This window comes from Myotis daubentonii, chromosome 3 (genome assembly GCF_963259705.1).
Source record: "Myotis daubentonii chromosome 3, mMyoDau2.1, whole genome shotgun sequence".
NCBI lineage: Eukaryota > Metazoa > Chordata > Mammalia > Chiroptera > Vespertilionidae > Myotis > Myotis daubentonii.
In genome coordinates, this window is record NC_081842.1 from 194,894,622 (window position 1) to 194,908,011 (window position 13,390).

Consider the following 13,390-nt stretch of genomic DNA (forward strand, 5'->3'; position numbering starts at 1 on the left):
GCTACTCCAAGAGGATGGCCTTCCAGCTCCTCCTGGCCCGTGCACATGCCTCTCCGAGCATCACTGGGTACCTAGGTATCATGTAGGGCAGTGGTTCTCAACCTTCCTAATGCCGCGACCCTTTAACACAGTTCCTCATGTTGTGGGGACCCCCAACCATAAAATTATTTTCGTTGCTATTTCATAACTGTAATTTTGCTACTGTTATGAATCGTAATGCAAATATCTGATATGCAAGATGTATTTTCATTGTTACAAATTGAACATAATTAAAGCATAGTGATTAATCACAAAAACAATATGTAATTATGTGTTTTCCGATGGTCTTAGGTGACCCGTGAAAGGTTTGTTCAACCCCCAAAGGGGTCGCGACCCACAGGTTGAGAACCGCTGATGTAGGCACTAGTGTGAGTGTAACCTCCGTATGTGAAACCCCAGTGGTGAGTTCGTGTCCAGAGGGTAAGTCGTGCACGTACCTGTTCACGAGGCCTGAGCAGTCTGCGCCTTGTGCCATCTGTTAACGCGAGAGCCTGTGAGGTGCATGTACCTTGGTGTGGGCGTGCGTTTCAGGAGGAGGCATGTCCAGTAAACGCCCTGCCACCCTTCACCTTCCTGACCAGCAGAGGCAGGAACAGACTGCCGATTGGTCTGCTCACGCCTCTGTCCAGCACCTAGGCGGCGTGCTCCTTCCCGGCCAGGACTCGTCTCTATGTCGTACGTCTATCAACATTTACTTAGCTCCCCACCAGAAGGGAGTTCACCCAAGACTGGGAAGCACTTCCTAAAGACAAAAGCTGCGAGCTTCTACTGCCCTGGCCCTTCCTCCTATCATTCAGGGCCCCCAGATCTCAACCCCACTGGGGACACCATGCGGCTTTCCTGTCAGGCTTTGTACAGGAACCCGGCAGTTACGGGAACCTAACTTTTAATGATTTTTTGTTCCAATCCTTAAAATCCATGCATAGCTGTTCCCCCTCCAGGGGACGGGTTGTAAGCAAGCCTCCCAGAATCCTGCTCTTCCCACATTTCCTCTGAGTGTGTTCAGTTCTGCCGGAGGGCTTTGGCCCACCAACCCTATAAGGGCAGGTTAGGGACGGGTGGGACTCTGGGAAGAGAAGGAAGCTACCACACACCACCTAGGGTCCAATTCTCCAAGAGGAAGAAGGGCTGTTCCAAGCCATTTACAGCCTCGGACTCACAAGTTGGCCGGGAGCACAGAGGGCAGGAACGGAGAGCTGGGTCTGTGCTGATTTGAGCTTCAATAGAGAAGAGGTGGCCCAGTGGGTTCCTAGTTCCAAGGGTTTCTATCTACAGCTGTAAAGTGTAAGAAAAAACTCCTCCTTGGCTAACTAATGAAGCCATACACCCAACAAATGCAGAATGAAGAGTAAAAATCAGTCTATCCTCTGGATAAAACATTATGTAAACATGAAAAATGAGATTTAATTTAATTTTTTCTATGAGCATATATTGCATTGCTGTTTTAAAATTTAGTGATGTTCAAATGGATAAGAGCAAAGTGAAAAATAAGTTATTTAAGTGAAAAAACTAAAATATAATTACAAAAAAATCTAGTGCATACCTCTACAAAATGGAGGCGATAAGCCAGAATGCTCATACTGTTCACCTCCACCACTGTCCGAGCTCCCAGCACTAAGTATGCAACAGCTATTTATTGTTCTAGAATAAGTATTGGCATTAAAATGAACTCATTTATTTCCCAAACTTGCTGTAATGAGATATGAAGCTTTCATAATTTAAAAAAAAAGTAAGTATATAAAAATAAGACTAATTTCACAACCCAAAACCATAAGAGGGGAAAGGAGCATTGATGTTGTTTATATCAAATGTCAGATGTGCAATAAATTATAATTACAAACAGGAACACCATCTCATTTATAGGAATGGAATTTGAAGTTACTGGGGGAAAAGGACATAGAATTCTTTTCCATTTGGAATGACAAGGCTTATCTATAACACTTCAACGTTTCCGGCGACTCTGAAATTTGTAAATAGCAGGGGAGTTCACCGTTTCTTTCTTCACCTTCACCTTCCGAGTTTTATCCTATAAAAAAGTAAAAGGTTACCAGTACATAGCAGGAGAGGCTTTTGTAAAACAGGGAAGTTAGTAACCACCTACTAGGAAACCCTTCATTCTGCCCTTGTCAAAGTGCAGGAGAGACGAGCCCCACCCAAGGCAACCCCAGGAGGCACGAATCAACTTCCCCGCTGGGCACCTACTGCGTAGATTCTTGGGGAAACTGAGAAGGTACTCAAATCATTTTTTTGGGGGGTAGGGCTTATTCTCTCACAAACCCCAGTTGAGAAAGGCACAACGCAATGATCTGCGAAGCTGAAGAATTTGACATTTAGAGGAATCATAATATGAAAGGGGCATCTTATATTCCTCAGCTCTGTTATTTATCTACACAATGTTGCCTATTTTTAAACACCAATGAGAGACACGCACTGTTTTGTTAACCTGTTTAAATGTTAAAGATAGCTGCTCATAAGCTATAAAGTTCATATGCTACCCGATCCTACCCTCTGCTGTTCCAGAGCACTGACTAATAAGCCTCTTATTACCTACTTCATCAAGGCACATTTCAACACTGTCAGAGTAGCAGACACTGGCTCAAACCGCTGCCCCTGAGGAGCAGACATTTTCACCCGGGTTGATTTACACACAGCTGAAATCCAGCCTCAGTTAAGACCTTCACAAGGGGAAAAAAAAAGAAGGCCTAAGGCTCGCTCCTCACCAGAAGATCTTTGCGTGTTTGAATTTTCTGTGCAATGACGAACAATTTCCTCTCGCGTTCAATCCGCTGTGTCAGGCAGTTATACTGCTTTTGCCTTTCTTTAGCGATCCGCTGCAGAGGAAACACACACATGTTCAATAAAACACTTCACAGGACAAAAAATAAGAAACTGTTTCTTAATCCACGTAAGCCCCAATGCATAAATGGTTTTACCAACTCCCTTCTTACACCAGAATAGATGACACTGTATGTTACTAACAAGTAAGGACACTATAAAGCTGTCCATTTTAGGAACATCACATCTTGAGCTGAACTTCCAGAGCCTTGGAGACTGGCCCGGGACACGTGGTTCACCTGGAGCAGAGTCAGGACTGTCCCGAGCCTCACGGTCCTCAGGAATCTCTCCACTACTACCCTCAGCTGCTTCAACCTTCATGTGAGTGTCCGGTTACCTAAGGTGATGCAGAATGAGCCAGTACTGGAAACCCTCACACAGGGAGTAGGGGAAAGAGAAGGGCACCGGCAGAGTACTGGTGCCGGAGAACCGCAGCTGAGAGCAGGCATTTGTCAGCGGTAGCTGACCTGAGAATTCCCACTGCTGATGATGCCTCCAGCACCAGTGTTCCTTCCATCTGGGGGCATTGTAAACCTCTAAGAAACTGAGGAAAGCTTTGGGTTGTTTCTTGAAATAAATGTACTTATGTGTGTACAGATTTGTAGGGCTCTTCTCTCACGGAACCCAGTTGAGAAAGGTAGAACTTTTTATTTTTCTTAAAATTTTTTTAAATGTTTTTACTGATTTCAGAGAGAGAGAAGGAAGAGAGAGAAACACCGATGTGAGAAAGAAACACTGATCAGCTCCTCCTGCACGACGCCCAGTGGGGATCAAGCCCACAACCCAGGAATGTGCCCTGACTGCAGATGGAACCAGCAACCTCCTGGTGCATAGGACGCTCAACCAGCTGAGCCACAGCCGTCAGGATAAGAAAGGCAGAACTAAAGTATCTCAATGTGCATACACATAGATACCTATTTGCTCAAAATGTCAGTGGGAAGAGGGTGTTCAGACTCCTAAAGCCCATTTGTGGCCTGCCCACCGCTTCCAACTTACAGACTGAGCCTTCCTTTGCAATCCACCCACAGCAGTCTCTTAATAAAAATAATTTTTCCTTTAAACACAACTATCAAAAGAAACACTACTAGACAAAAATGGCGAGATCCAAACTTTCCCAATTTCTCAAAAGTTATGTTAGTGAACTCTTTCTACACAGAATTGGGAACTCTCTCTCCTTAGGGACTACCACAATACTTGAAAAGCATCAGTGACACAGCTAATTGAAAATACAACTAATTGGCAAACAGGGTTATCACGAGAACACTAGTCAGCCGGCTCCTCAGCTGGAAGTGTTATCTGCATAAAGGGGAATATTGCTGGGCCTGACTTAAACAATTGCCTGATTCTAGCATAGTCTCACAGCAGTGGCTTCAGACAGCTTTTGTTTTCACTTTATTGCACAGACTGTCAAATTTATGGGATTACCGAATATAGTCAAACTAATTAGGGGTATTTATATTACTAAGGCAAGTTTAGCTGCCTCTGAGCTAGAGAAACTGCTGTGAAATTAAACATTGGAAGCAAAGCTGATGCGGAATAAATGATTCAAATCAAAACAGAACAGCTGTCTGACTGAAACACATTGACAGCATTTTTTTTTTTTTTAATGAATCAGTCAGAAGTGAGAGTTCAACTCCAGAAGGCTTTGAGAAATGCATGTCTTCTGCACAAACCCAGTTACGGTGATGGAAAACACCATAAGGAAGAGTCAATACAAAATGTTGGTACAAATGCATAATATGAAAGACTTTTTGATACATGTATTCACTGCTAAAGGTTCGATATCAAAGGTATAGCAGACCCCTTAATCTTCAGTGCCCTCTCCTTTCTCTGTATTTTAAAACTGTTGGCACCTGTTATAAGCCTTAAACGCACAAAGCCCAGGGTTAGAGCCAGAATTCAAATGAAGGTCAAAAGGCCAACACCTATGCTCCTGACCACTAGGCTACCCATCCTCCAATCTGAGAAACCCAGGAACCCCTCTCCATTCCCATCCCCATCATCAAAACCTCCTTCTACTTTTCTAAGGGAACTTGATGTGTTTTCCACAAATAATTATTTTAAATTTGGTGACAAAAAAAAGGAATCTAGATCCTCCCACCCCTAAATTCAGACCCAAAGAAAAATGGAGTAAATTACCTTAAGTCGAGTCTGATGAGTGACTCCTTTCACTTTCTCCTTCTGCAAGGTCTCTATGGTGGGTCTATTAAAGACTCTGTCCACTAATTCCGGGGCAGTTCGCAGGTGAGTTGCAATATCAAACTGCTCAACTAAAAGTCAAGACAATCCTTCAAGCACTGTCTCTAACACCAAACAACACAGAAAAAATATGCTAGACCGCCCCAGGAACCTTCAAACATTCCATACCTTCCTTTTTAGTGTCAAAAAAGAACACATGCTTATTCTGTTGCTTCCCCTGGAAATCCAGCAGGTGGAGCTCTGATTTTAGTCTTTCGATTTTCTAGAATACAGAATATGGTCTCATGTTACATTGGGTTCTTATAGGGTATCAGAAATGAATTTGCCAAAGTCTAAACCATTTCACATCATTATCACCAACCAGCAAAGAAACTGCTTCATTCTTTTAAAGGAAAGGACTGGTAAAATTTATCAAGCACCAACCACATGTCAGGCTTGGCATAATCCAAAACTCATTTAATCCTTACAACAAACCTATGAGATAGAAATGAGAAAAGAGCTTCACAGAGGTAAATTTGTCCATAATCTTGGGGCCAATAAGTGGTAGAGCCAGAATTCAAACTAAGTCTGTCTCATTCCCCACATGAAACCCTTTCCACTCTACCATGCTTCTAAATCACTTTCACAATTAATTAAGCATACAATGCCAGAAGAAATCAACATATCATTTTGGTCGAGGGATTTATATTTTTCTTAACCAACGAAAACACATCAGAACAAAGAGTTTTCAGTTGTTACCTTCGCTTCCGCAACCCTTTTCATTTCTATATATTTGACATCCTGCGTTCTCATCAGTTTCAGCTGTTCTGGAGTTACTTCTTCCTTAGTCTGCGGGATAACATGAACTCCATCCTGAAATCCAAATTCCAGAGACACATTCCCTATTAGATTAAAATCATTTCTAAGTTGTTGACGTCGTTCATGGTTGGAACAAAAAGACAACCCAAAACTTTATGCAATAGCAATTCCATGCACTAGGCCCTCAAGGTGCACGGTCAATTTAGCACATCCAGTCTTCCACTCTTATAATGGCTCCAGGCATAAGACTACTGAGAGCCAGGGGCAGAAATGCTTGCTGCTCATGAAGGGGCAGTTTTGCTTTGGATACTGGCCAACAGCAGCACCTGGACCAACCATGCCAGTGATGGCAAACCTGACACACGTGTCAGAGGTGACACGCGAACTCGTTTTTTTGGTTGATTTTTCTTTGTTAAATGGCATTTAAATATATAAAATAAATATCAAAAATATCAAAAAACTTCTATATGTGACACAGGACCAAAGTTTAAGTTAGGGTTTTTCAAAATGCTGACACGCCGAGCTCAAAAGGTTCGCCATCGCTGCTCTAGTTGGTAGAGAGAGGCTAAGTAAAGGCCAAGATTCTTTCTCTCCACCTCCTCCCCCATCCTTATTTCCTTATTGAGTCGGAGCTCAAAACACTAACTGATCCATTAGACACCCACCTGGAGTTTAACTCGAGTCATTTTATAGTAGAATTCATCTGGATTTTTTTCAAGAGCTTTCTTTCGAAGAGCTCTGAGGTATTCTTGCTTTTTCCGGTAGTCACTAAAAAGCAGGTTAAACAAGGTTCATACCAAAAAAGAAAAACACAACAATAACACAACAAGCAAACTTTACAAGGAGCTAAAGTTCGCACAAAATGAAACTCAAAAAGCCAAAGCAAAAAAAAGCAATGACTACATTTGATCCACACTCCACTGTCCTATCGCACATATGTTTTAGTGCCATTTATATCATTACAAGGAGAGGCCAAACAACGCACAAATTAAAACTGGGTTCTGATTCAAGCTTTGGGCACCAAGTGACCAAATAAGATTCAGAAACTACACAATACATTATAGCCAAGTAACCAGAATCATGGATTCTGGAGCCAGACACCCTGGGTTCAAACTTTGATTCTACCACTTCTGGCTGAGTAATCTTGGATAAGTTAATTAACCACTCAGTATCCCCATTTAATCTGTAAATGATATGATAACAGTAGTATCCCAGAAGGCTGTTGGGAGGAATAAATGAGTGGAAAAGTTGTAACTCCCCTGGAACACTGCCTGCCCAGTAGCAGCCCTCAGTTATTATTATTAGCCTTAAAAACTCGGAGACCCAGAGCAACCCATCGCCCACCATCTGTACCAGGAGTATAAAAAGGACTTCAACTAACAAATAATCATAAAGTATTCTGCAAATAAAGTGCTAGCTAAGAAGAAGAATGGGGATAATTGTTTTGTAAAATGTTTTCAGAGTTCATTATCACCCACGCTCAGTCTCATGAATCCATCTTTCACATCTCTTCATTCCACACCACACACATGGTGATGTAAGAGACTCAGCAACTGGAATTTTAGATTTTATCTTGCACTTCAAGAAAAGGGAGTGAAAAAAGACTCAGCTTTTGGCTCAAACACCAAGGCAGGGGCAAATCAAAGCCACTATGAGAAAATGATCTGTAGCAACACAATAAAAAAAAAAAAACCTCACAATGCAACTACAATTAAATAAATAATGCTCTGCTAAACAAAGACAGAAGTTTAGGGTCACAGACAAGTATCTGACAGGCTGCCAGAGCTTTGGCCATTTTATCAATGGCAGGAAATTATCCCGTTGGACACTCAGGCAATTCAACTGCAGCGCAGAGAGATTGGGAGCGTTCTTGGCAGCATCTCTACCGGAAAGGCTGAACTCACTTTGCACGAAGTTTGTAATCTTTCTTTTTCTCCAGCAGGCCCAGATGTTTTCGAAAGCCAGGCTAGAAAACAAAAGAAGAAAAAGTGTTACGTTTCCTCACAACATGATGGGAACACGCATCTCTGGGGCGCTCAGTCAATCCATGTCCTTGGAGCCAACGTGCTACCCTATCCCCTCCCCTCCCCCAACTGGTCTCTGCCTGAGGATGAGAGGAGCTGTGCAGGTGCCAGAGAGGCCATCAGCACTGCCGTAGTAGTTGTCCTGGCCTATTAAGGACAGAGAAAGGCAACAATGACTCGGCACTAAGCAAGCAGTTGCCAGTTGTACTAAAATTACTACAGACTTAATCCAAGGGTTTATAAAATACTACGAAGGGAAAATATAGTAAGAGGCAACTGTGGTAAGAGAGCTAAATTTAGAGACTGGAGAACTGGATTCAAATCCAAGCTTTGCCTCTTACCAATTTGTGACCTTGGGCAAATCACTTAACTTCTCTGAACAGCTGCTGTTTCCCAAGGAGAAAATGAAAATAATAGTACCTAGTTCTCGTGTTTATCGTAAGGATTCCATAAACCTCTGTGAGCGGTAGTGTCTGGACTTGGCTTGGCACATAACAGGTGCCCAGCATATGTTTACTGTTATTATTATACCTTTGGTACAAAGTATGAAAGAAAACCACGTATGACAGAACATACTTTCTATGACACAGAACTTGGATAGCACAGAAGGTACAAGGATTATATCTCGCTATTATCTTTCCACAAGATACCATTTGTTGAGCATTTAATATATATCAGGGTCTGAGCTAGATGCTTTTGCATAAAGTATCCTAACAGGCCACATTTATTAAGTACCTACTCTGTTACAGAGCAATCTGCTATGCTCATCAATTATGATCACATTTAATCCCCACAACTATCATGGAAAGTAGGTAAAGCAAAGAAACGGCTATCCCAATATTCCAAAGGGGAATAAAGTTTAGAGAATGACTTGCCCAAGAATACAGAACTATTAAGTGGCAAAGCTAGAATTAGAATCCATTCTATCTGGGGCCACAGTCTGTACTCTTCCCCTCCCCATTGGAATGCATCCTTTTCTGCTCTGAACAATCTTAACTTCTTTTTTTAGAGAATTTTTATGAGTTTATTTGAGCCAAACTGATGACATATACAGGGGAGCAAGACATCAAATGCTCCCTAATCTCAGCTTTTGAGGAACTGCATACACTTCTCCACTGTTTAAACTTGTATAATAATTTTTAACAGTCACCTTTCTCATCTATCATCTCTGAAGTGATGCAATAAAGAATTCAATATTTAAAAATAATACCCAAAACCTCTCCTGATAATTTTTATTTTAATTACAGCAGATAAAGAAGACTGACAGAGAGTAGAGAAAGAAAACTCAAGGGTCAAATGGGCAACATCATGAGGCAGAAATCTTGAAAGCTCCATGTCACTTGAATGTATATGGGCATTACAGAAAAAATCCTGGCACTGCATCTGAAATAGTTCACATAGTTACACCACCTCTCCATACAGAATATCTTCAATAGCTCCCCACTGCCTCAATGAAGAATCTATAGGATAAAGTCCAAACTTGACCCAAATAGAAAGTGCTCTTGTCAATGTGTTTGCCAACCTTTACAGATGGCCTTCCCCACACCTCTCCCACGATGACCCTCTATTCCTATTCAGACATGGCCATGTCTTATTCACTACCTGCCCTGAAAGCCCTCTGTCTCCTCTGCTAATCTAAACCAACTACTTACAACTATGACTCTAGACCAGCCGTGGGCAAACTACGGCCCACGATCCGGCCCGTTTGAAATGAATAAAACTAAAAAAAAAAAAAAAAAGACCGTACCCTTTTATGTAATGATGTTTACTTTGAATTTATATTAGTTCACACAAACACTCCATCCATGCTTTTGTTCCGGCCCTCCGGTCCAGTTTAAGAACCCATTGTGGCCCTCGAGTCAAAAAGTTTGCCCATCCCTGCTCTAGACACACATTCAATCTCTTTTAAGCATCAGATGCCTCATTTGTAAAATGAGGACCACGTCCCCCGCATAGGGATGCTGTGGGATTATATGAGATAATCCTTGTACGGCATGTTGAGCTGTACCTAACATACAGTCAGTGCTAAAAAAGTGACAGCTAAAAAAAAAAAAAAAAAAAAGTGACAGCTACTATCATTGCCTTTCAAGTCCAACAAGTTTCATCATGATGCTTTCTCTCATCATCTCTACTCTTCCCACTCAAATTCCTCATTTGGCATTTTTTATGTACCACCTCTTATAAAATTGCCTCTTTATTCATCTTTTAGTAGCCTCTGGATTCAAAACACTTGGTCTCATTCTTGGCTTTGCCACTTGCCAACTATAGCTACATGTCTTTGGGCAAATTACTTACCCTATCTGAACCTTAGTACCCTCACCTGCAAATGTGAAAACACAATAGTACACTTCCACCCACTGTTGGGAGTTATGTAAATGAGATAATGAGAGGACAGCATTTTGCACTTTGTCTGGCTCAGGCACACAGTAAGCACTTCTAGCTATGATTACTTTTAGCTGGATCCACACACAGGTCCAAACAAGGTCGCAAATTACACTATTGTTCCCAGCCCACCACGAACACACACCAAGTAAACAATAAATGCCTGATAAATGCGATTAAGCAGGAACACTGAACTGTGGTTAAGAGGCCTTAGTTCACCCGGCCGGCATGGCTCAGTGGTTGAGCATTGACCTATGAACCAGCAGGTCATGGTTGGATTCCCAGTCAGGGCACATGCCTGGGTTGTGGGCTTAATCCCCATGTGGGGCATGCAGGAGGCAGCCGATCAATGATTCTATCTCATCATTGATGTTTCTATCTCTCTCTCCCTCTCTCTTCTCTGAAATCAATAAAAATATTTTTTTAAAAAAGGCCTTAGTTCCATTCCATCAGCTGGCCACACAACTTTAGGCACATCCATCTCCCTATTTCTCATCTGTAAAATGAAGCCTTTCTGAATCGGTATTATGAAATTCCCACAATTTGTTTTGCAGGTGTAGAAATGGAATAAATTGATTCTGCATACATTAAGCGAATGTCTACTCAACCTCCCCCAACACACACCCTCCAGAGAAGTCCTACAAATGTTTATTCGGCCTGAATTTGGTGTTTGTGACTGGGCACCTCACTTCAGCTCTCTGGGCCTCAGTTTCCTTATCTGTATAATGGGGGTGAAAAACACCAACATTACAGGGTGAGACATAAACAAAAAGCCCACGATGATGACACTATACTCATAACATCGGTTCTCTTCGGTCACCGCCCCTATACGCAGCGAGCGGAGCCGAGCACCTTTGGATGAGGGTGCCAGTTCCAGCCGGGGCACTTACTGGCTGTGTGAGCTTCGACTTCAAATTCCGCAGGGGTCAAGCCCTTTACACACAGCACCCCATTTAGTTATCTCACTTAAAACTTGCAAGATAGTTTCGATTATCCCCGTGCTCTCCCCCAAAAAGAACGACAGGTCCTTCTTCGCAGAGCCAAGAGGCTCCACCCCAGCCACGCCGGCGTCATCACCATATATTTGCATTGATTTACTCGCAGTGTCAGAGTACAGACCCCGCAAGCAAAGAGGGGGTTGGGGCGAGAGAAGCACATGGGGCCAGAGCCGGCGCTCGTGGATCCGGTGAGGTCTTACCTGGCTTCGCTCTCGGTGTTCCCGCTGTCGGGACTTAGCTGCCTTCCGAAAAGCCGCCGACATAGCTGCTCACGCCTGGGAAAGCTCAGTAGACAACGCTGGTGCCGCACCACCTCAGTCTCCGGGTCCACTGAACCTACAGGAAACGGGCCTAGCCGCGGAGGCTTAGGACCGCCCACTTCCTCTCCACAGCCTATGCGGCGCCAGCTTTTCCGGAAGTACGTCCTCTAGCAAAGGCGTCCACCACAGGCGGCTTCTGGGAAATGTAGTCTAGTGTCCTGACTTGACAAGGGCCAGTTCTTATTCGCCAGAGCTTGTCCACGTGTACTTCGCCTTCGCGCTCGGCTCCGCGTTGGCACCTGGGAACACGTGTCTGGCACTGCCCTCGGCTGAGCTGGGCTTGGAGTTTGCGCATGCGCAGTGACCTGTGGCTGTGCTCCACTTGCCGTATTTACCCGGTGCATTTAAAGCCAGGAGCCGTGTGAATTTTACAGTGTACTGGAAAAGAGCACTCAACAGAGAGACAACGGACTCTAAAATCATGTCTGACTCTGCTACTTATTGGCTGTGTGACTTTTGACAAGTCACTTGACTTTAATGAGCATCATTTTTCTCATCCATAAAACAATAATAGTAGCATGCACTGCGTGCCTCATAGGGCCATCAAGGAGCTCACAGTTGAATGGAGGAGTCATACCATAGCAATAGTTTTAAAGTTCTGAGCCTTATCCCCTCAAGAGAATGGCTGGTTGGCAGAATGAGTGTCAGGGGCAGTACAATGGAAATGATTAGGTCCATGAACCATGGAGGTGTGTTCTGATTCTAACTGCTGCCAATCAAGACAAAGTTAGCATCATTCAACCTTGGTCTCCCCATCTGTAAAAGTAAGGTAATGCTACTATACCCACAGAATGGTTGTGAGCATTAAATGAAATAATATGTTTAAAATGCTGTGTTCAGCCCAGTTTGGCTCAGTGGATAGAGCATAGGCCTGCGGACTGAGTGGTCCCGGGTTTGGGTTTGATTCTGGTCAAAGGCACATGCCCGGGTTGTGAGCTCCATCCCCAGTAGGGGATGTGCAGGAGGCAGCCAATCAATGATTCTCTCTCATCATTGATGTTTCTATCTCTTTCCCTCTCCTTTCTTCTCTGAAATCAATTTTTAAAAGTTTTTTAAAGAATTTTTTTAAATGCTGTGTTCACAATCAATTAGAGCTATTATTGTTGTTATTATTACTAAACCTAACTGTAAGGACAGAGAGTGTTGGGCACAGCAGAGCCCTCGTGAGGGATTTGATTTCTTTTCCATCACGTAAAGCTAGCCTTCAGTGAGTTCTGAAATTGCACCCATTTCACACGACAGGGCTCACTCTTCCAGCTGAAGAGCTCTGGGGACATGCTCTCCTCTGTCCTTGGAGGCCTAAGTCCAATAGACCAGTTGGCATAAAACCTGAAAGTAGCTGAGATCTGCAAGGTAAAAAGTTTTTTTCTGCATCTGAGTCTGAGCCTTGCCCAACTAGGGTTACATGCATTCACAAATTTCTATCTCATTTGTTATTTAACCACTGAAGGACAAGGCCCTTCATGATCCCACAGATGTCCACCTCTCCAGCCTCATCTTTTTTTTTAATATATTTTTATTGATTTCAGAGAGGGAGAGGGAGAGAGAGAAACATCAATGATGAGAGACAATCATTGATTGGCTGCCTCTTGCACGCCCCCTACTGGGGATCAAGCCCACAACCCAGGCATATGTCCTTGACCGGAATCAACCCCGGGACCTTTCAATCCCCAGGCCGACACTCTATTCACTGAGCCAAACCAGCTAGGGCTCCAGCCTCATCTTGATTAAGAAGCCCAGCCATCAGGCAGAGTGACCAGGTGGCAGCCCCAGTCCCTCCTGCCACTCGCTCTGA

General features: G+C 43.4%; 1 protein-coding gene across 1 annotated transcript; it reads right to left on the reverse strand.

Moving 5' to 3' along the window:
- Positions 1-1,810: 1,810 nt before the first annotated feature.
- Positions 1,811-11,640, reverse strand: UTP11 (UTP11 small subunit processome component). Its single transcript, XM_059690116.1, has 8 exons — positions 11,476-11,640; positions 7,776-7,837; positions 6,537-6,639; positions 5,812-5,925; positions 5,242-5,335; positions 5,014-5,144; positions 2,760-2,870; positions 1,811-2,065 (listed from the first exon to the last, which is right to left on the reverse strand). Exons 1-8 carry the CDS (start codon positions 11,536-11,538, stop codon positions 1,982-1,984), a joined length of 762 nt encoding a protein of 253 aa, XP_059546099.1. The 5' UTR covers positions 11,539-11,640; the 3' UTR covers positions 1,811-1,981.
- Between the last annotated feature and the right edge of the window lie 1,750 nt (positions 11,641-13,390).

Coding starts and splice junctions, on each gene's coding strand:
- UTP11 (XM_059690116.1), bottom strand. CDS start 11,538: ATGTCGGCGGCTTTTCGGAAGGCAGCTAAGTCCCGACAGCGGGAACAC. Junction 7,838..11,475: donor AACACCGAGAGCGAAGCCAG/GTAAGACCTCAC, acceptor TTTGTTTTCTAG/CCTGGCTTTCGAAAACATCT. Junction 2,066..2,759: donor AAACACGCAAAGATCTTCTG/GTGAGGAGCGAG, acceptor ACTTTTTTATAG/GATAAAACTCGGAAGGTGAA.